Genomic DNA, 21868 nt, shown 5'->3' with positions numbered 1-21868 from the left:
TGATGTTATTTTGAAAGTTTAGGTATGAAACTGATTAAAAAAAAAAGAGGTATCAAACTGATTTTAGACCTAAAGTTCAGGGTAGTAAACTGAAATTAACTCATATTTTAATGAGGTATTAACAAAAATAATAGTTTTTGCAATAGTTTTAACGTTATGAGGGAGCAGTTAAGTATAGTGATGTGGCAGGACATGTGTCAGTTCATTTGTGGGTTACAGGGAGAGTGGCAGGTAAATCAGTGATAGAGGCATGTCACCCCACCAAGAACTTGCCTTTATTATCTGCCCACTTTGACTTCGTTGTGCGATGATTTCTTGAAATCACATGTGTGACCGATGCATCAGTGTCGGTTGAACATGTAGCACCGAGCTCCTCCGCCTTTTTCTACATAGGATGAGCCTCAGCAGTGTTATCCAGCATTGTCATTTAAGGGGATAACATTGCTGAACACAATCTTACAATCCTACACAATCTTACAATCCTTCAACACTTCCTTGTTTCATACATTTCAACACCACCCTCACATATGCATAAAGACATTAAGTAAGAATGTTCACATATCGTAGAGAATGGATTTGGATCAAGAACAAGACGAAGTTTCTTGTTCAACAATAAGTTGGTGTTTTCATTGCGCAATCTATCAATTGCATCACCCCTAAGACCTAAACCCTTGGGTACGTACATACCTAAATCTCATCTCGACCCTGATATGTTGGCCACCCTCTAAGGTAAGATCAGAGACAGTCTGACCAGCAAATATGGCTACCATTGAGTAAGGGCTAAAAAAAATCCAAGTTTGGCTTCCCTATCTCCACGAAGCTCTATACAAAGGCATACATACACTACTACACACGGAATACAGTGAGCTACATCCCACCTCAAGTTTAACAAAAAAATTATTTTGTAGCTAAATTTTTATAGTTAGCCTATAGGTTATTAACTGTAGCCTATTTTTTTAATCAAAATGAATTGTTTCTTTTCTTAAACTAGTTTTTTATCATGCGTAAAAACTTAATTTTTTATTGAATTAAGTTAAACATTTTCGTCATCTTTTATTTTTCTCTCGTTATTTCTCCGACGAGTGATGCTAGACACCTCAAATACATGTACCAAATTCATATACAAAATGACCCACATCATATATGCACACACACTACAAATTCCATTGTAGTTCAATTTACATTAGTGGGTATCAAAGACACAGGTAAATCAAACACTACTAACATCATATTTCTTTAACAACAATAACATGAGCATTTCCAAAAACACCCCTCACTAAAGCAAAATAAAAACTAAATTTAAAAATTATAGGAAAAATGTTAACCATCCCTAGGCTGGACCTAAGCCCAGCCTAAGAGGCATGTCACCCCACCAAGAACTTGCCTTCATCATGTGCCCACTTCGACTTCGTTGTGCGATGATTTCTTGAAATCACATGTGTGACCGATGCATCGGTTTCGGTTGAACATGTAGCACTGAGCTCCTCCACCTTCTTCCACATAGGATGAGCCTCAGCATTGTCATTTAAGAGGATACACTGTTGAACACAATCTTACAATCCTTCAACACTTCCTTCATCATACATTTCAACACCACCCTCACGTCTTTGTCCATAGGAGTCGTCCCATCTAACTCAATGCCATAAAAGAATCTATTGTGGATAAGTCGAAGGATTTGAAATACAATATGAAGATAAGCTCTTCCCCCCAGATAAAATTCGTCGATCCTTAACTCCGATAATATCTCCCCACCACTGAGACCGAAGTCTTGAACACTCGATGTGAAGAAGTGGTATTTCTGCATCACTATAACATTCTCCTGGTTTTGAGTATCCCAAACATCTTTCCTATCATCAAGTATGACAACAACGGAAGGGTTGACAAGCAGAACATCTAGATTCTTCTTATGAATCACTGTCACTCTCCCACTAAGGATCTCCTTGTTTCCGCAATCAAGGAGGTCAACCATTTGTAGAGCATAATCTCTAGACCCCATTATATATATATCCATATCTCAAACAAGTTACTGACTCGCGATAAGAATTCACTTATGTAAGGCCTTAACTTAGTCATGATATATATAGTTTTACAATGTTCACGCCTAGTAGGGAATGATCGGCCGTAATCAAGTATTATGCATATATTTTGTGTCATCCGTTCAAGTATAGTACTATTGAGAAGCGTGTGATCGTACTACATTTTTAAGTCAGAGATGAGGTGGTTTGTTGGGTCTTTAACTCCGTCAGTCGGTCTATTTTGCACCAGTCTCAAGTCTGTAAGTTGTAGTTCGTCTTCTTCGTCCTTATTGAAAAATTAAAAAAACCTGTTCTTCTTCATCTTCATTTTGCATAGTAATACATTCGGTTAGAGTTATTTTTTTGTCTATAGTTGTTTCGTTTATCTAGTTATTCATAGCTACAAAGTCTGAGTGATAACTAATATTTTTATGACCGATTAGCCGTGGTTTTTTTTTCCTCGTATGACCATAGGGCATCATTCTTAGAACTTGCCTCAGGTCTTCAAATCTCATGTCCGGCCCTATTTTTTAAATCAATACCACAAAAGAATATGGTATGTATATGCGTAAGAAGTTGAAGTACATTTAAATGAAAATACAAAATGCAAGCTATCATACTCCAGCTTCCTTAAATGCAATGTCAATCGATCTATTTAGTTCATTCCAATATCTAAAGTGTAAAATTATAATAGGCTGACTATTAATAACATTGGATAAAGTCATAAAAGAACCAAATGCAACATCTCTTCTTATAATATATGTAATGAACAAACAACATTAATTAAGCAACAAAATATCATGCATATGTTGCTTGTTGTGAAAAAATAGAACTAAATAATATGTTGCGTATAGACTATATGCGCAAATTACAATGCATGAATCTCCAATCTCATCCTAAAGACAAGTTACGTGAACACTAATACATAGGACAATACTGACTCATGTAAGAAAAGACATATTGCAAGTTATTTTTCAAAGTGACCCAAAGATTAAATGACCAAAGTGATATTTTTCAAAGTTCAATTGGAACTTTGAAATTGGAACTTTGGCAGTATATCCAAATTCTATACCGTATGGAACCTTTTTTTTTCGATGAAGGTATGGAACTTTTTTTTGTTCGATAAATCTATATGCGCAAATTACAATGCATAATTCTTCAATCTCCTCCTAAACACAAGTTACGTGAACACTAATACATAAGACAATACTGACTCATGTAAGAAAAGACATATTGCAAGTTATTTTTCAAAGTGGCCCAAAGATTAAATGACCAAAGTGATATTTTCAAAGTTCAAAGTCTAAATTATTGAATAAATCAAATTTGAGTAATCAAAGTACTTAATTTGATGGAGATGTTTCACATTTTTGCATTTTTTAATAGTGTTACTAGATATATCATGCATTATCGATCACTAAAGGGCGACGATTGCGACGATGAACTGTTTTTCGGCAAATCAATCTCAAATTCGAGCTAGCTAAATCTGTTTGAAACTACTTTTATTGTGAGGCGTTAAGTGAATTATGAGTTTTGTGAGTCTTTTGGTGTCAATGTTTAAGAAACAATGTCCATACACAAAGCCTTCAAAATTGTACTTTGGCCTGATAATAATATACTAAGGGATTAAAGAAAACAGCCTACAAAAATTTAAGCAACTGTGAACTGTCATACACGTACTTTAACAAAAATGAGACACTTCAAAAGCCATTACACTATCTAGAAAATTACAAACTACTCAACTCAAACCTTCATATGACTCTGATTAACCTCAACACTCAATCTAAGGCATAAACATAATCGCATCCTATGGATTTTTTTGACAACACTTCGATGAGTTCGATCTTAGGTAAAATTAAACCGTACAAGTGAATTCACATACACTGATAAACTCATGTTCTCTGTCCTTATAAAACCTAAGATCTCAAAATTTAGATCAATTACACTTGGATTGAAAGAAACTACAAAATTGTTCTATCTATCAGCTCTCTTCTTCCTACTTCTCCATCACTCGATTAGTTATTCTGGTTTATCAATTGTAAAAATGTATAGAATGTAACAATAATAGAAATAGCAATCCTACATAAAATAACACTAATCATATTGATATGCATAAAGACATTTAAGTAAGAATGTTCAAATATCGTAGAGAATGGATTTGGATCAAGAATAAGATGAAGTTTCTTGTTCAACAATAAGTTGGTGTTCAATAACAAGACCCAAAAAAAATTATTTTGTAGCTAAATTTTTATAGTTAGCCTATAGGTTATTAAACTTTAGTCTATTTTTTTAATCAAAATGAATTGTTTATTTTCTTAAACTAGTTTTTCATCATGCGTAAAACCTTACTTTTTTATTGAATTAAATTAAATTAAACATTTTCGTCATTTTTTATTTTTCTCTCGTTGTTTCTCTGACGAGTGATGTTAGACACCTCAAATACATGTACCAAATTTATATACAAAATGACCCACATCATATATGCACACACTATAAATTTCAGCGTAGTTCAATTTATATCCGTGGGTGAAAAAACATCAACACAGATTGAGATGAAGCAAAGAAAGAACCACTTGGAGAAGGAAGATTGAATATACTCCTTGGTGATGACTCTAGAGTCGCTATGCTCGAATCTGACGGCACATCCATTCTGATCGCGACGGACGTGGCGCAGACCCACCGCCACCGCCACTATGTGGTTCCTGTTGCCTCACTTGTTGAACTTCCTCCCCCAACGGCTGAGATGCCGGCGGATGTCGTCACTCTTCTAGAGGCTTCACCATAGACAATTCTGATGAGTATTTGCCCAAGGAGGATCGATGCATCAACGTTCTTGGACGCCTGCCGCCGGCGTTATCACCCGAGAAACGCTTTATCAAATTTTTTCGAGGTTTATGCAATTGTGCTTGATATAATTACTGGGCTAAATCTGTTGTTTAGTTTATAAGGGAATTGTTCTTGATTGATGGTGAATTTGTTGCGACATAAAGATGCATAGATTTTGTTTGTCCATTCATTCATGATATTTTTATATTACAGCGATGATATGGTGGAAAGTATATTGAAGTGCGGAGAATTGGAGGCTCGGGTGACTTACCGGAGTCCTTACTCCGTCGCCTCTATGCTGGGTGGGGCTGAGACAGTCCGCTATGGTATTCAGAATGGACTTGGATCCTCTTCTCATATTTGTGTGCTCATATTTTCTCATAAGGCAATCTCAACCGTTCAAGATCAATCAATGGTCAAGATTTCATTTGTTTTAAGTTTTCGATATGTTTACATCTCATGTCTCTTCTCAATATCTCGTCTGATTATTTTCTCGCATCAGTATCCAAAAAATAAACAAAAAGAAGACGGACTCTCGTTCTTCCTCACATCTATTCTCCAGTTCCTCTTCCTCTTCCCATGGATTGATCTACCATTTTCTATTTTAGTTTTGGTTCTTCCATTCTTCTCGGAATCTTGATAGTCTCGTCGGCCTTGCAAGGTCAGGCAAAGAAGGTCTCACTGTGTTGGCGTCTAAGATGACCTTTGTTTCCTCTTGATTTGATCTCTTACACATCTTTGTTGAGCTTTGATTCAAGACTGCATGGCCGGGGCCGAATTTATATACGTAATCTAGGCCCAGAAGAGTTAGGTCCAATCCAATAACAATCGTTTTAGGCACACTGAAATGTCGACATTACCCTCGACTCCAACCTCTTCTTCCCTCCAGGAGCCTCTGAGAATTCTGGAGGGTTTTACAGAAACACAAAGCAAAATGGAGTTCGAGAAACGAAAAGCGGCGACGCTGACGTCACTGAGGTCGGAAGAGACGGACAAGTCGCCGAAGGGCACGGTGGACACTCCGATCATACCTCTCCTCGACGTCATCAACCGCCACCGCGACTACTTCACCACCAGCTCCTGCTCCGGCCGAATCTCCATCCTCTCTCAGCCCGCCGCCCGCCGCGTCTCCAAGAAGAAAGCCTCCGGCGGCGCGTGGCTCTACATCTCTCACGACCCGGCCGATCCCGACTCGGTCCTCGACCTCGTCTTCCGCCGCCGCTCCGATCCGACTCGCAACGAGCTCCGAGACGACGACGACCACGACGACGTCGTTTTCAGATTCGAGCCGCTGATCGTCGCCGTCGAGTGCAGGGACGTGGCGGCGGCGCAGGTTCTGGTGTCGAAGGCCATAGCGTCCGGGTTCAGAGAGTCCGGCATTACGAGTTCAAATAAGCGCGTGATAATCGCGATTCGGTGCTCGATACGATTGGAGGTTCCGCTCGGGAGTAGCCGCGAGATTATGGTTTCTCGCGAGTATTTGAGGTTCCTTGTGGGAGTGGCAAACGAGAAATTCGAGGCCAACAGGAAGAGGACCGATGCTTTTCTGGAGGCTCTGCAGAGTGAGAGTGGAGGATTTGTGGCGGGGCCTCCGGCTGGTGGAAGTTACGACAATGCCCTTCCCGGTATGGTTTTTGATGACTGTTGAAATTGTAATCGAAATGGAAATGTTGTGTGTTTTGTGTGCATTTTCGGAAAGTTGAGAGCTTTATTTTGAGCAAATGTGTGTTGCAGGACACGTTTCAGTGTTAATGTGAAAGCAAAGTCTGAGTCTTTGAAACATTGGCAGGGTTGAACGGAGCTCCCGGTTGCTCTAGTCTTTCTGTTGTTGAGATAGAGGTTTCCGGGGAGTCTGAGGAGAATCTTTACCTTTGGGGTCATTCGGCTTGCGCGTTGGAGAACAATGCGGAGAATGGGGTTCTTGTGTTTGGTGGATTTGGAGGCATGGGGAGACATGCGAGAAGAAATCAGTCTTTGCTGGTGGATCCATTGTCTGGTGGTTTGAGAGTGATTCGGGTGGGGAGTGGTCCTTCTTCGAGATTAGGACACACGGCTTGTTTGGTTGGAGATCGTGTGTTTGTTATTGGAGGAAGGGCTGACCCTGAGAAAATTTTGAGTGATGTATGGGTCCTTGATATACAGAAGAATGAATGGACGCTCGTGGAATGTTCTGGTGACGTGTTTCCTCCCAGGTAAACTTTCTGCTGATATAAGTGACCTTTTATTTGTGTTGTTTGGTGATATTGTCTTGAACATGTTTGAGTTGATTGATATGTGTAAGTTATACATATGCAGGCATCGACATGCTGCGGCCGTTGTAGGATCAAAGTTATATGTGTTTGGTGGGCTTAACAATGATGCAGTCACTTCTTCCTTGCATGTACTGGATACAGATAATATGCAGTGGACAGAGATACATGTCAGTGAGGAAGGTCCTTGTGGCCGACATTCTCACTCAATGGTAGCATCGGGATCTCAGCTATATATCTTTGGAGGGTATGATGGTGAGCAAGCACTTGGAGACTTGTACAGGTTTGATACCCAAACATCTAAATGTAGATGGAAAAAAGTTAAGTCGTCTGGGAGAAGTCCCCATGCAAGGTTCTCGCACTCCATGTTTGTGTACAAAAATCATCTTGGAGTTATTGGTGGTTGTCCAGTTAGACAACATTGCCAAGAGTTGGCAATTCTTGATTTACGACTGTGCATGTGGAGGCATGTAAAACTGGAATCCACTGGTGAAGATTTGTTTATACGTAGCACTGCCAATGTTGTTGGTGATGAACTTGTTATGATTGGTGGCGGGGCATCTTGTTATGCATTTGGTACAAAGTTCAGTAAGCCAATGAAAATCAATTTACTTCCCCTGAAGCTTAGAGATGATAACTTTAAACCAGTTGTTAGAGAAGTGCATACTGACCAAATCGATATCATGAAGAGTGAAAAGAGAAGACAAGAACAGGTTCAGAGTTCAAAAACATTAACCGGAGCTCCTGACCTAAATTTTAAGAGTGAACCCACAGCTGATGGCATAGGTCAACATGCGGATGCATATTGGGTTCTGAAACTTGAAAAGAAGTATGCGAAAATAGGGAAGGACATACTGAAGAAGTTTGGGTGGTTGGATCTTGCAAGGAAGGTTTACTCTGTTGAAGGTGGTTTACATATTTGTTTCCCTGTGAGCGCAAAGTTTTCTGATGTACTGAAAGAAAATCAGCATAATATGGTAAATTTATTTGAAGGACAGAGTGATCACATTCATAAACCAGCTATAGGAGCAAAATGTTTAATTGATGAGCTCACCTGTTCAAAAGCCTTGGACATTTTAAAGGAATGTGGTGCCACTATGCTGGTAGATGAAGTTGTTGAAATTAAAAAAACAGCCAAGTCTCCCTTGAAAATAATGAGTGAAGCCGTGGCGTCTCTGCTAAAGGATAAAGACCTACCAGCAGGATTGTTGGAGGAGCTGCCAACAAGGTTTGTACTTTGTCTATCCTTTGTTGCAAATAGGAGTAGGAAAGCAATATTTCTTTTAAGTTGATGATAAGATAAGGTAGCAGAATGGTTTTTTGAGGTAATAATGGGCTACTGCACACTCTTATTTAGTTTCTATGATCATGTAAAAGAAGAAATAGTCTTAATGGAGGGTTGGTAGTCTGCACACTCTTACTTAGTATCTAAGATCATGTCAAAGAAGACATCGTCTTAATGGAGGGTTGGTAGTTTATAAGAGGAACATTTGAGGAAAGAACTTTGTCCCAAAGCGTCACATATCATCAGTCAAGAGCCTATTAGATGAGGGTTCACTGGGAGTAAATGCCTATCTAGAGATTTGGGTTTACTGGGAGTAACTATATACAATGACTGTGTGCTAGTGATACTGATAACATAACCATTATGTCCTTTTTAGATGGGAGCGACTTGGAGATATTGTTGTGCTTCCAGTGACATCATTCAAGAATCCATTATGGGACTCAATTGCTGAGGAGCTTTGGCCTGTTATTGCCAAATCAGTAAATGCTGCTCGCCTTGCTCGTCAAGTAAGTAATATACATAAGTATTATACAATGTGGGATTTGCTCACTAAACTTATAAGATTGTTAGCTAGTAACTTATTTACCGATATTCATGACTTAAAATCTGTTGATATTACAGGGCCGAGTTGCATCAAATGGTACAAGGGACAGTACTTTGGAGATTCTGATAGGAGATAATGGCTGGGTTGATCATCGTGAAAATGGAATTGTCTATTCTTTTGATGCTACTAAGTGCATGTTCTCCTGGGGTAACCTCTCTGAGAAGCTCCGCATGGGCTCTTTGGATTGTAGGGATGAGATTGTGGTGGATTTATTTGCTGGAATTGGATATTTTGTGCTGCCATTTCTTGTCAGGTTCGTTTGACAAAAATTCAATATGGTACTATTTCCCTCAATTATATGAATGAAAGTTTATTGAGTTGTTTTCTGTTACCTTACTCTCCAATTGACTATTTCTTCAGTTATGGGAATATAAAATGTACAAACCACATAAAAATGATAAGTGAAGTCGGTCTGTAATTTTCCTTCTTTAGATATGAAAGTTGGGAGGTACATATAGTCATAGTTGTGTATCATAGATGTGAGAAAATTACATATCAAAGTCTTATCTGTTGGCAGAAAATTTTCTGGATGTTCCAAGGATTAGCATGTTAGGAAATTATTTGCGACATTCATTGCATTATCAATTTAGCTCATCAAGTGATGGTTTCTGGCACAAATACTGTAGATGCATACTGCTTATTCATTTTTATACCTTGTGGGTACACTCAAGTTTCTTTCCTCCTTCAAAGATTGCACTCCCTGAAGATGTTTATTATTGGTTGCTCAGGGCCAAGGCAAAACTAGTTTATGCTTGTGAATGGAATCCTCATGCTGTCGAGGCACTGCGGAGAAACGTACAAGCCAATTCTGTCAGTGATCGATGCATCATTCTTGAAGGAGATAACCGAACAACTGCACCTCAAGTATGGCATAATTTTTAATACTGATAATCAATTGTCTATTAGTAAGGAGGCTCCTTTTTAGTTTTGACTTGCAGGAGCCAAGTTTTTGTGATGTTGGTTTTCGCAGTGATAAAATGCCATATTCTTCAGCAATCGCCTAGCCCCATTTCAATGGAGGTTTCTCTAACATGATTGTCTTGTCACAGGGAGTGGCTGATCGGGTATGCCTTGGTCTCATTCCGTCAAGTGAATTGAGCTGGGCCACCGCTGTTAGGGCATTAAGGTGATATTATGTCCTCAGTATTTACATATTTGTTGTTCTCACTTCACAGCATTTTCACTGCATCTTTGTTATTGAATTTCATGATATTAAATGTCTTCGGCAACACCCCTTCTCTATGGACCAATGTAGATACACAAATTGATCACAAATCGTGTAATGCAGGGGTGAGGGTGGAATGCTACATGTGCATGGGAATGTGGTGGACTCGGAGGAGAATTTGTGGACTAAACATATATCGGAATCCATAGCTGAAGCTGCCAGATCTCAAGGTATTGTTTGTGGACTCGATGGCTATATATATGTATCATAGTCAATAACCATATCCTGTTTAGGGGGTGTAAGTTAACATATGTTTGCATGCAGGTCATTTCTGGGAAGTTTCAATAGAACATTTGGAGAGAGTGAAATGGTACGCCCCACACATCCGTCACGTCGTAGTAGATGTAAGATGTAGACAGGCCCAGAAATAATAAACAGGCACCGGTGCTGGTCCAGTTGAAGGCAATAAATGATTCAGGACCCATCAATTTTTAAGGGATCCCACAATGCAGTAGGTAAGCTGGCTTGGACTTGATTGGCAATATCAGATGATTGTTTGGTTTCTGGGTACGAAATAGAACCCTTAATGAAAATCGACACTAGCTGAAAGCATTGTATGATTTGTATCAAATGGCACCGTATTTCCTGTAATTTTAGACTACTGCTTAGGTGCTTACTGATTCATAAACCCCATTAGTTTTTGTTTTGGTCATATTATTGATTCATTGAGACCTCATCATTGACATGCTGTATGTGTGTTTATAGTCGTAATCGTATACACAACTGATAGATGCATATATACTTGTGGTTAGAGATATCTTTTCGGGTTCTTTTCATGTGTTGCGAGTACGAATCGCTATCTACCGATATTTTTCTAAATATAGGTCGGTCGGAGTTGCCAAAGTCTAAACAATATCCTTATAGAACAGACAATGTGGAGCCTTCGTTAATTGCTAATCACTGGAGACACAATTGCAACAATAATGTAATCTACAATCCAAACATTTTGCCCAGATTTTATATGCACATGCCACATGGTAGGAAGCGTGATAGTAACATAGAGCAGTAGCCATCAACAATTTCTTTATGCACCAAAATATAGACACAATATAAACTTTCAAATATATGAAGATACACGATGACAAAGTTGCTCCTATTTTTGTTTCCTATGCTGGAATTTTTTTGCTCCTACTTTTTTGTTGCCCTGTCATACTCATACTATTTGTAAATTCAATTATGTTTGATTGCTGTACTCTATTATTGGGAGCTGCTACTTATATTTGGATTACATTTACATGAAACAAATTCACAAAGCAATGTAAAGGTAATAAAAGAATAGATAAATGCCAATGAGGTTTGGCTAAGTTGGCAAGGGCGGGTTTGTGGTGGAGTCCTCGTCCAAGTTCGATCTCCACTACTAACAGGCCTTGTTAGTTCGCGATCTGTAAATTCTCCCGTGGAAATCCATACCTGGAGGCTGGTGTGACAGGTACGTATCTACTATCAGTCCTTCAGGGTTGAGGTTACAGGTTTGTCCTAACGATGGTGGTGTAGCGTAACAAAGCTCTCACCTACACTTTTTGTAAGAAAAAAAAAACAAGAAAAAAGATAAAGATAAGTGGTCTAATTGGGTTTGCCTGATTTTCAAACATTATATTGTTTATACTGTATGGCTATGACTAAGAGCATCTTCAGACCAATATAAAATTAAACAAGTCCTCTACATATATTTGTATAGGACAATTACCAATACATAGGGCATGTGTACCAATTGATGTCTCCTGGTATAGATAGACTAATAGTTTATCTCGTTCTGGGGTTCATGATCATCGATGGGATTCAATGCTCATCAGTACGAGTTGCCCTACATATTGTGGATCTCTAGGGATTTTGGTCAAAAAAGTCATCTAATTGGAAGTTTTTATATGAACATACAGATTGCTTATAAATCATAGTCTAACTTATGGGTTATTCTATATAGGTTTCCCGATTCCAAATTGGTTAATTAGTCGATGAATTATATCTTCATCCATGTCTTGGTTATCAGATATAACATCACACTGATCACAGTGACACAGTTCATATTAAGATAGCAACTGACAACCATTTGAAGCTTAACTACTTTGTAAGTTATCATTCTAGATTGATCACGTATCAGTTGAGTAATTTGGTTCCAAATGATAAGGGAGTAATATATGATTAGTGAGTCACCGACTTGTCAATGCTGGCGGCCGGGGAAGGTCCATTCATCATATCTGAGTTCACGGCATTCATCCATATATAGGAGACACATAAGTGGCTTACACAGTTTCTCAACTCAATGCAAAGTGTCGGTGGTCACAGTAGTGAAGCCACAGTTCATGAGCTTTGTTTAATATGTCCTCCTAGCAAATTACCAAGAGATTAGTGGTGTTTTAGTATTCTAACATGATTCTTAATGAGCTGTGATTCTTTTAACTTTTCCCCTATTTAATGGTATTAGACTAATAGGATTTGACAAGGAATAGGTTATTTGGGTTGATTCCTTCCAACATGCTTACTGTAACTTTCTCATTCTTTAATCTCAGATCATTCAAATCCAGATTCTATTCTTCAATTTTCTTCAGAAAGATATTTAGTTTTTCTTATTTTTCTTTGGGAATAATTTGAATGGATGAACTTTTTCTTTTCATAATGATAATCCCACTTTCTTTTTTCCTTCTTTTTCTTTGTAAATGCATGTCATGATGCTCTATTGCCTTTCCCTTAAGTAATAAATTTAACCATGGTGTTTATACTTGCATTAAGCTACAAACTCAAGCCAAAAGTGTAAATGAGGGATCAGTTAAGTGATTAATTTGCTAAACAAAACCATCTGGTAAAGTACCTGGTTAGAAAAGCATTTGATCTAGTTCACAGTTTGACTGTGAAAACACACAATTACCCTACAGAAATGATGCAGATGGACACTCTTCCTTTTCCTTTATGCTTGATTTTCTTTATGTTTGCTTATTTTTAGTCTTTGTAAATTCATGATAATGACTTGCTGAGGCCATCTTTTTCATTTTCTTTTTATTTTGAACAAGTGGTGAGGTCATCTTTTGGCCTGCTAATCTTGAGTTTAAATTTGCCATATGGATCACTAAATTCAATCATGAAGCTGAAAATAATTTAGAAATGAAGTTGGTGGACGGTGGGCATCCAAATTTGGAAGGAAATTACTGAAAGATAAATGGATCACCAGATTCTAGTAGAATGCTACTTGAGGTATTTTTCTTTTTTCTTTTCTTTTTTTACACAAATGCATAGAAGTAGGAGTCTTGAAAGTGAGAGTTGAAATTGTAACCAAAAAAAAAAAAAAAAAAGTGAGAGTTGAAATCAAGATCTGAGATGCAAAAGCAGCAAAACTGTAACTTCCTCCCTAGAGCATTTTCTGTGACATACAACAAGTGTTACAGAGCTTACCTAATTTCAGCACAAAAAGCCAAAAAACGTCAGTATGAGAGTGAATGAATGAAGGCAGTGAAAAAGATGAAAAGCATCAGAGTCATCATAATTCATAACCCAAAACTGCAACAAGTGTCCCTAATACCAAATATGTCCATCTTCAGCTTTATTTAAGGAAGTATCCAAGACTCTAAAACCAAAGCAGGGCCTCATCAGCACTACTGAAACTGCCAACTTTTACTGAAATGGGTTCCAGAGCTCTCTTCTTCTTCTTTGCCTTGCTATCTCTCTCAGCAGTGCTTTGCTTTGCTGAGAGCAATGAAGAAGACCCTGGTCTTGTTATGAACTTCTATAGTGACTCATGTCCTCAGGCTGAGGAGATCGTCAGAGAGCAGGTCAAGCTTCTCTACAAGCGCCACAAGAACACTGCTTTCTCTTGGCTCAGGAACATCTTCCATGACTGTGCTGTCCAGGTACGTAAATACTCGTGTCCAAAACTCTACTTTTTTTTCTTTGGTTAAGTTATTTTGTGAGTAACATTTGTTTGTTTTGGAAATTTTTGGTGACAGTCATGTGATGCTTCACTACTTTTGGACTCAACAAGGAGGTCTTTGTCTGAGAAGGAAATGGACAGAAGCTTTGGGATGAGAAACTTCAGGTACATTGAGGAGATCAAAGAAGCATTAGAGAGGGAGTGTCCTGGAGTTGTTTCTTGCTCAGATATTCTTGTCTTGTCAGCCAGAGAAGGAGTTGTTAGGGTATGTGACTTCATTTTGTTCATCTCTTTTGTAAAAACACATAGATCTGAAGTTGGTATGACTAAATTTAAGTACTAGTGACTAAAGCTTGCTCATCTTGTTGTATTTTCAGCTAGGAGGTCCATTCATCCCTCTTAAAACTGGAAGGAGAGATGGTAGAAGGAGCAGAGCTGAGATCCTTGAGGAGTACCTTCCTGACCACAATGAGAGCATGTCAACTGTTCTTGAGAAATTCTCTGCCATGGGCATTGACACCCCTGGAGTTGTTGCCCTTCTTGGTACGACTCTCCAAATTTGTTTACCAAACGATGTTCATGTTGAGAATATACATAGTACCCCTTCAAGTGCTTATATTTCTAAGAAAGGATCTACATTTGTGTTGTTTTTGCATTGTACTAGTTATCACTGCTTCTGGTCTAATTGTTATTTTTATGTAACCAAATATAGGAGCTCACAGTGTTGGAAGAACACACTGTGTGAAGCTGGTGCACCGTTTGTACCCAGAAGTAGACCCAGCTCTGAACCCAGACCATGTCCCTCACATGCTTAAGAAGTGCCCTGATGCCATCCCTGACCCCAAGGCAGTCCAGTACGTGAGGAATGACCGTGGTACCCCCATGATCTTCGACAACAACTACTACAGGAACATCTTGGACAACAAGGGTTTGATGATGGTGGACCACCAGCTTGCCACAGACAAGAGGACCAAGCCCTATGTCAAGAAGATGGCCAAAAGCCAGGACTACTTCTTCAAGGAGTTCACAAGAGCCTTCACCATTCTCTCCGAGAACAACCCTCTTACCGGAGACAAGGGAGAGATCAGGCAACAGTGCAATGTGGCCAACAAGCTCCACTAGGTGGATCAAGATCGAGCTAGCTAGAGAAAGAGTAGCTTGCTAGTGTGAGACAGCTGCTTTGCATAATAAGTTGGTCTTTTCTTTTATAATGTTCTATGGCTGCTATCATCGGTGCATTGTTTTATGATGTAGGTTTTCTCTGCTTTTGTTTCTGTTGTTCTTGCAATGATGTTGAGATGGATGTATGTATGTATGGGTGGTTTCAACATGTGTGATGCATGGATTTCAATGATAATGTTATTGATAAATCATGCTTATATACAAGAGCAACTCTAACAACTTTTATATGAGAAATGATCGAATAGATTGATCAAATTTTCTGATACTGTTTTCTATAAACACTACATAAAATTGAGAAGAGTGAAGATTTCAAACTGTCGGTATGTATGGGATGTTTCAACATGTTGATGTATGAATTTAATTTAAATGATAAATGGATTACTCAAGATTCCTTGTCTATAAGGATAAGGGGACCTTGACGTAAAGACGAAGATGGAAAGGATAAGGTTCTTTAAATATGTTGCATTCACTGTCAGATCTGTTGGTAGGTGGAGCGTATAGATGTAGGGTTTATATAGGAAGTCCTAGAAGGAATGGACTTCAGAATAGAGGTTAAATTATCTCAAAAGCTTTGCATTATTGGCATAGGCATAATGAATAATTATTACATGTTTCCAAAAGCATACTATTAAGTAGACTGGACAATTACAAAATGCCAAGCTAGAGTGAGAAAGGAGCTTAATTAATGTGCATTGTAGAGATTTTGTCCTATTTGACTATTCAGAAATTTTCAATGTTTGCTTGGATCATTGAGTACTGCAGCAAGCTAGGTTGAAGTTCCATATTCATTGAGAAGTTGAGGAGCAAAAAATGCATCACAATGATGTAACTTATTAAGTAGACTCAAGTTAAGATGATTTTCAAGGATGAAAATATGATTAGCAGATCCTTATTACACCTTGCTAGTTCTTCTTTGGCTCTATACTGCTTGAGCTACAATCATAATCACTATCAGCAGCTTCCTCTGAAGCCATGCCATTTTTCCCTGCTACTTCTACCGTTTTGGGGATCAATGGACCACAGGATGGATGGTTGTAATAAGGCTGTGGATGAAGGAAGTAATTTCCAGCAGAAGGGTAAGATCGGTAACCATATGTAGGTTGATAAGGTAGGCCAGGAGAAAATGTGTTTGGGGGAGGCCAATATACCATAGGCATGAAAGTGTTTGATGGTTGTGGAGGAAAAATGTGATAGGGGTTTGGACTATGATAGGAGATATTGGTACCAGCATTGGTGATCACAGTGTTTGAAATTGGTGGAGCAGCTAATGGGGGAATAGAGGTATGATTCATTAGTCCAAATTGAGGTGAAGAGCTTGAAAATGTACTATTTGGGAATGAGGTCTTCTGCATAATTTGAGGCTTACTGTTAGAGTGAGTCTGTTTCTTTCCCTTTGTTTTTGTTGAAGAAATCTTGCCACAAAACTGCTGAGATAGTTTTAAACAGAGAAATTGACATTATCAGAATAGGCATACTTTAAAATACATTAGCTGTGGTACAACTATAAAACCAAAAGCCAAACCATATGTATCTCTTCTTGAACTTTAGGAATTAGGAATCAATTGATTATTATTCTTCTCAAAACTGAGTTTATCTATATTTAACAGTCAAAAGAAGCATTCAGATATATAAACTAAGATAGCAATCTTACAGTCTCATCATCTGTCATAGGTTGTGCAAGAAATAATTCCTCTCCTTCAGCATCCTCATCTGTCCTGCATGATAAAAACTATGCTGGGATTAAGCAGTTAAAATGAAGCTGCTAAATTTATTAATACTTCTACTTCTGTTATTGGAACAATTTTAGTTCAAGTTATTAGTATCCATTACTAGTGTTCGTTCCTAAAACTAGCCAAATAACAAATATTCATGCCCTTTTAGTATTAGTTCTGCATACCTATAATATTTTTGAATCAAGTCTAAGTTTCGGTATTTGGTTTCCCTTTGAACCAGGTCATCAGGAAAACCAGCCATGAAAAGAAGTGTGATTCCCAAGGCTTTGAAGAAGAAGCTCCCACTGCGAACATTAGCTAGCATTGCCATTCGACACATCAATGGCCCGAAAGACTTAAGCTTGTTTCTTCCCATACGCTGTCTGACATATCTGGGACATATTAGAACAGACACTTGTGAAATAGTCTGCAAAGGGAAATAACCCTCAGTGGACATCAAGTGGCCATGGAGTTCATCTCTTAAGCTCAAATATCAGTTACTCAGATAAGCTTACTCATTTTGGGGAAGGTTTCTTGTCCTTCCACCGTACTTGATGCATAGAAATAAGCTGGATGGGCAGTTAGGATCCGACGGGCGCATAGAATTCTCTTCCTCTAGTATTTGAACTGGACATAGTGTAGGGTTCTTTCGGTTTGGATAAAATATCTTCCTCCGAACACCAGGATTCTCATATAGAACATGTTCCTACAGGTAAATCACATGACTTAAATATGTTGTTTGCTGATGAAAAGGACTAAATAGATCAATGACATATGCTATATGCCTGATCCCAAAAAATGGCATCTCGTAAGAGCTGAATGTTATCACTCATCTAATACATCATTTAAGGACCAAAGTTGATTATCACTTAAATGCGATGATCAAATTATCTTGAATCCCCTTTTCCATTGTAATGGCAACATAAATGAGACCAGCATAGACAGCATAGATAATGTTAGTTTCTGTAAATATCTGTCTATTCTAGTAACAATATTACAATAAAGTACCTTAATGATAAAACTTAAAAGAGTAGCCTTACCCCAGGATCTGTTGCAGACATGTACTGCTCTCCTTTCCTTAAAATGCTGAAATGGTTGAAGTCTAAGTCATATATATCTTCACAACCATGCCTTATACCAAGAGATGCAAAAACTATGATCTTCCTTATTGTGTGTGAATGAGCATTTTTCTGTAAAAGGGATTCCGAGTCAATTATTCTCTTCACTTCTTTTGGACAAAATGCCAACTTTGGAGGCTTTTTATGTTGTGATAGGCTCCCAGTTCCTGTATGATGAAACTCCTTCGCCGAAGTTGGGATACTAGTTGGTACCTTGAAACTTCCAAAATCTTTGGTTTCTGTCTTGTTTGGGTTTCTAATTTCAATCTCATTACAAACTGGCCCTATTGGTAGTTCTTCATTGGTTTCGCGGTTCGCATTTGAAAACAGTGGACTACCTGCAGCTGATATACTTTCTGCACACCGTGCATCTGAACCCTTATCAGCAACTCCATAAATCAGTTCATCAACAAGTCTTGAAGTTTCATCAGCTTCTTTATGGTCATTGTTAATACCATCTTCTTCTCGATAACCTTCATCTTCATCATCACTATCATCAGTTTCATCACAATCTGGAGATGAATGATCACTATCCTTTGTTTTTTCAGAAAGCAAAACCTGTGTTTCCTCCATGCTCATCCAGTTGACTAGACGGTCATCTACAATTGGATCTTCATCAAGGACAAAGGGTTCAATATGATGCTTCTTCTCTGCAGCAATTTCAGCTTGGACAATAGTAATAGTACCATCCTCAGTTGTGTTACTAGTGACTTCAATCTTCTGTCTCTTGAACTTCTTGAAGTTTCTTTCCATTGCATTTGAGCAACCTCCCTGAAACCAAAAGTTGTGCGGTTATAAATGTATGGCATCACTATGAGGACTGCAAGTCCACAGTTTCTCCAACCATCCACAAAGATGATGAAAAAAAGAGGATCGGTGATAGTGACACGAAGAAAACAAACCTGATGCATTGAGCAAAATCAACATCTTTCCTTAAATATGTATTTGAATTATAATCAGATTAGCCGAACTGTACAAACTAGACATGCAACTAAGTAGTAAAACCAATCTCTTTCTGAGACCATGCATCTTATAACATTATGACATTATAAGTGATCCAACTCTTAATCAAACAAAGTACAACGCTCTAAGGTACTAGATTCTTTGTTAACATGCAAGTTTCAATCTATACTAACAGAATAAAAGCACCAACATACTATCAAAGAAAAATGGGCAGACCTGTCCATTTGTTCGAGGAGGTTCATTCTCCTTTTCCTGTAACTGAGCTTCAAGCATTAGTATTCTCTGCAGAAGTTCTGCATTTTTCTGTCTTTCCCTTTCTAATTCAATTGAAATCTCTGCAATAACATCGACACTCTCTCCTTTCATTCCTCCCTCTATCGCGCATAATGCAGAACTATTGACCAATCTAGCACAAGACTGAAGCTCCACCATTAGCGCAAGACATACACAACAATCCTAAAATATATTCTTCCAGGATGAAAATCTTGAAAGTGGACGAAAGTATGAAAGCAGAACCCTGATACCCCACAAACAAAAACTGCAAAATGGCTCAAGTGACTAAGCTTTGAACACAGAATCCATTTAAAGAAGTTGGCTTTTTAGAAGAAGCATATGCTGATATGCAGATTATTGATCAACATGAAAGAGATGTAACTGAAACAGGAGAAAAGAAAAGGAGAAAAGGTGAGACTAATCGGAATATGAGGAGGCTTTTGTGCTTGATTATTCCTGCTTCAGTTATGTAAGTGGAAAAGACATGCAATTCCACGTGCACCTTCCAAAGGCATTTCTGGAAATATGGTTTTCAATCAATAATGAAAAACTAAAATCTAGTATGAATGAGACTCCTTTTGATCACTGTAGTGTGTTTTCAGAAGCACAAATTTTTCGAAGTGTTTTTATCTCCTTGTATATAGTTCATTTTCGATTAGCTAGGAACTAAAAATGAACAAGAATCCAACAAGAGCTCACCTGTTAAGCTTTTTGTTTAAGATGTTTGAGTCTCACAATTTGATGACAAACAACTCACAGTTGTGATTTAATATCAGCTGCATTGTCTTCTTATGATAGTGGTGAAGCAGCTGGTACCCCATTTTTCAGCAGCGCAAGAATAAAGCATCCGAGGCACTTTTCATATAAAATATTATGCTAACAGTTTGCTCACCAAGTAAAAAACATAAATAACTTACCCCTCTTCGCTTTACCCGATCCAACCAGTCTTTTTATAGCTCAGTTCTCGTGTGGGTTATGCTCAGTTTTGCAGTGATCTTTACCTATTATAATAGGCACAAAGTCCTCAAGTGCAGGGTTAGCAATGGAAGGGTGTCGTGTCGTGTTCGTGTTAGGTTATTACAAACACTGCAGATCTAATAGTTCTTCTTTTTGTGGTTGAGATGAAAACCGATGCACTGCTTCTTGAGCCTTTGATAAAACTCGGGACTTTATTTTAAACAATTCATCGAACATATTGTTTTCAACTCGTAAACATACGATATGCACTTAACCAATACCAATCCTATACTTATGAGAACTACCCTGATTGTGGATCAAGTAATGAAAAATGAGCAATCAGGGTTTGCAGATACAGAAAGGAACAGATAGAAAATTTGAGGTGTGTCTTGACAAGCGAGTCCCATTTACCCCTTTCCCAAGGTATGTATATAAAAGACGTGTCACACGTGCATACAGTATAGAATTGCAACCTCACGTGCAACGGGAACTTGAATGCTTGTCTCTATAATCACAATTTGTGTCAGGGAATATGAAGGTGAGTAAACCTTGGATACCATCCTACTTCTAATTTTAAAACAAAACTTATAATCCACCCTCTGGGGCGCCCAGTTGCTTAGTTTAGTTCCATCATTTGAAGCTAAATGTGATCACAAGGCAATTAGTTTAGTCTTTCAAATGAGGAAATACCAGGGTTTAGGGGTGCCCAAAGTCATGGACTTAAACAAATCCTTGGTGAGGTTCTGTGGAAACTGTGCTGCAGAGCTGGAGAGGTTAAAAGAAGTCCTATAATGAGTGCACACACTCCCCTTGATTCACTGGCTTTCTAATTTTCAAGACAAACACTATTCTATGAAGTATGAACCTTGCAGAGACTGAAATGAAGGGTGGTGTAGTATATGTATTTTGTTTCTCTTGTGGAGTGTGTAAAATGAGATTTGAAAGATTTCTGATATTTACCTTAGTAAGTGCATTGCCACTCCTCGATGGCTCTGATGCCCATTTCAATGCCCGGATCTCCATCTGTCCATCGGAGCATTCACCTTGCATAGCTTATCAACTCTACAAGGAATAGGTTTAAAGTTAAATGAGATTTGCTTGTCGTATTTCTACAAGGAATAGGTTATTTACTATCCTTTTAGGTTTAGGAATCGTGATCTCTCTCTATACATCACCCTATTAGAGATGTATTATCTTGTCTGCTAGAGGATTTTAGTGAAACTAGAGGATTTTAGTGAAATGAAATATCATCGAAGAGAAGGACAGCCGATGAAAGGATCATCAATGGTGCCTTACCTTCCACTCGAGGTAATCACTCAAATACTTGAAAAACTTCCTGTAAAAACCTTGTTGAAATTTAAGGTTGTGTGCAAGTTATGGTGCTCCTTAATCTCAAGTGACCAATTCGTCAGAAGACATTTATCATTATGTGCCAGTAATACCCAAAGAATGATTTTGAATCACTTCGGGGGTGTATTGTATTTAGATTCATACAGACTTATTTTAATCAACTGACTTTTTGAAAAGTCTACAGACTTTTTGAAAAGTTCATAGACTTTCTACTGATTTCTTAAAAACCATCGATTTTTAATTACAGACTTTC

The 21868-nt window shown here is 38.2% G+C and overlaps 3 protein-coding genes across 3 annotated transcripts in view; 2 read left to right on the top strand and 1 right to left on the bottom strand.

The window, feature by feature from the left end:
- LOC101292774 (peroxidase 42-like) overlaps positions 1-15492 on the top strand; it is a 15830-nt gene extending 338 nt beyond the window's left edge. Inside the window, exons 2-5 of the mRNA XM_004293240.1 lie at positions 13770-14040; positions 14137-14325; positions 14438-14603; positions 14773-15492. Coding sequence (XP_004293288.1) covers positions 13813-14040; positions 14137-14325; positions 14438-14603; positions 14773-15182 — 993 coding nt within the window. The 5' untranslated portion in view covers positions 13770-13812 and the 3' untranslated portion in view covers positions 15183-15492. The remainder of the gene's footprint in view (positions 1-13769; positions 14041-14136; positions 14326-14437; positions 14604-14772) is intronic.
- Positions 5773-11254, top strand: LOC101292484 (tRNA wybutosine-synthesizing protein 2/3/4-like). The gene is given in 9 exon segments (XM_004293239.1): positions 5773-6463; positions 6538-7030; positions 7134-8315; positions 8749-8878; positions 8994-9229; positions 9705-9840; positions 10026-10102; positions 10265-10371; positions 10466-11254. Coding segments are annotated over 9 exon segments (3159 nt in total). The 3' UTR covers positions 10573-11254.
- A 652-nt stretch (positions 15493-16144) lies between the features above and the next one.
- On the bottom strand, positions 16145-19467 carry LOC101297334. Its single transcript, XM_004295222.1, has 6 exons — positions 19252-19467; positions 17995-18843; positions 17470-17660; positions 17140-17346; positions 16894-16957; positions 16145-16669 (listed from the first exon to the last, which is right to left on the bottom strand). The coding sequence occupies exons 1-6, from the start codon at positions 19465-19467 to the stop codon at positions 16145-16147; spliced, it is 2052 nt and encodes a 683-aa protein (XP_004295270.1).
- Positions 19468-21868: the final 2401 nt, after the last annotated feature.

The sequence above is a fragment of the Fragaria vesca genome, linkage group LG3 (assembly GCF_000184155.1).
Source record: "Fragaria vesca subsp. vesca linkage group LG3, FraVesHawaii_1.0, whole genome shotgun sequence".
NCBI lineage: Eukaryota > Viridiplantae > Streptophyta > Magnoliopsida > Rosales > Rosaceae > Fragaria > Fragaria vesca.
The sequence above is the reverse complement of the archived record's forward strand: the minus strand, read 5'-3'. Positions and strand labels throughout refer to the sequence as shown.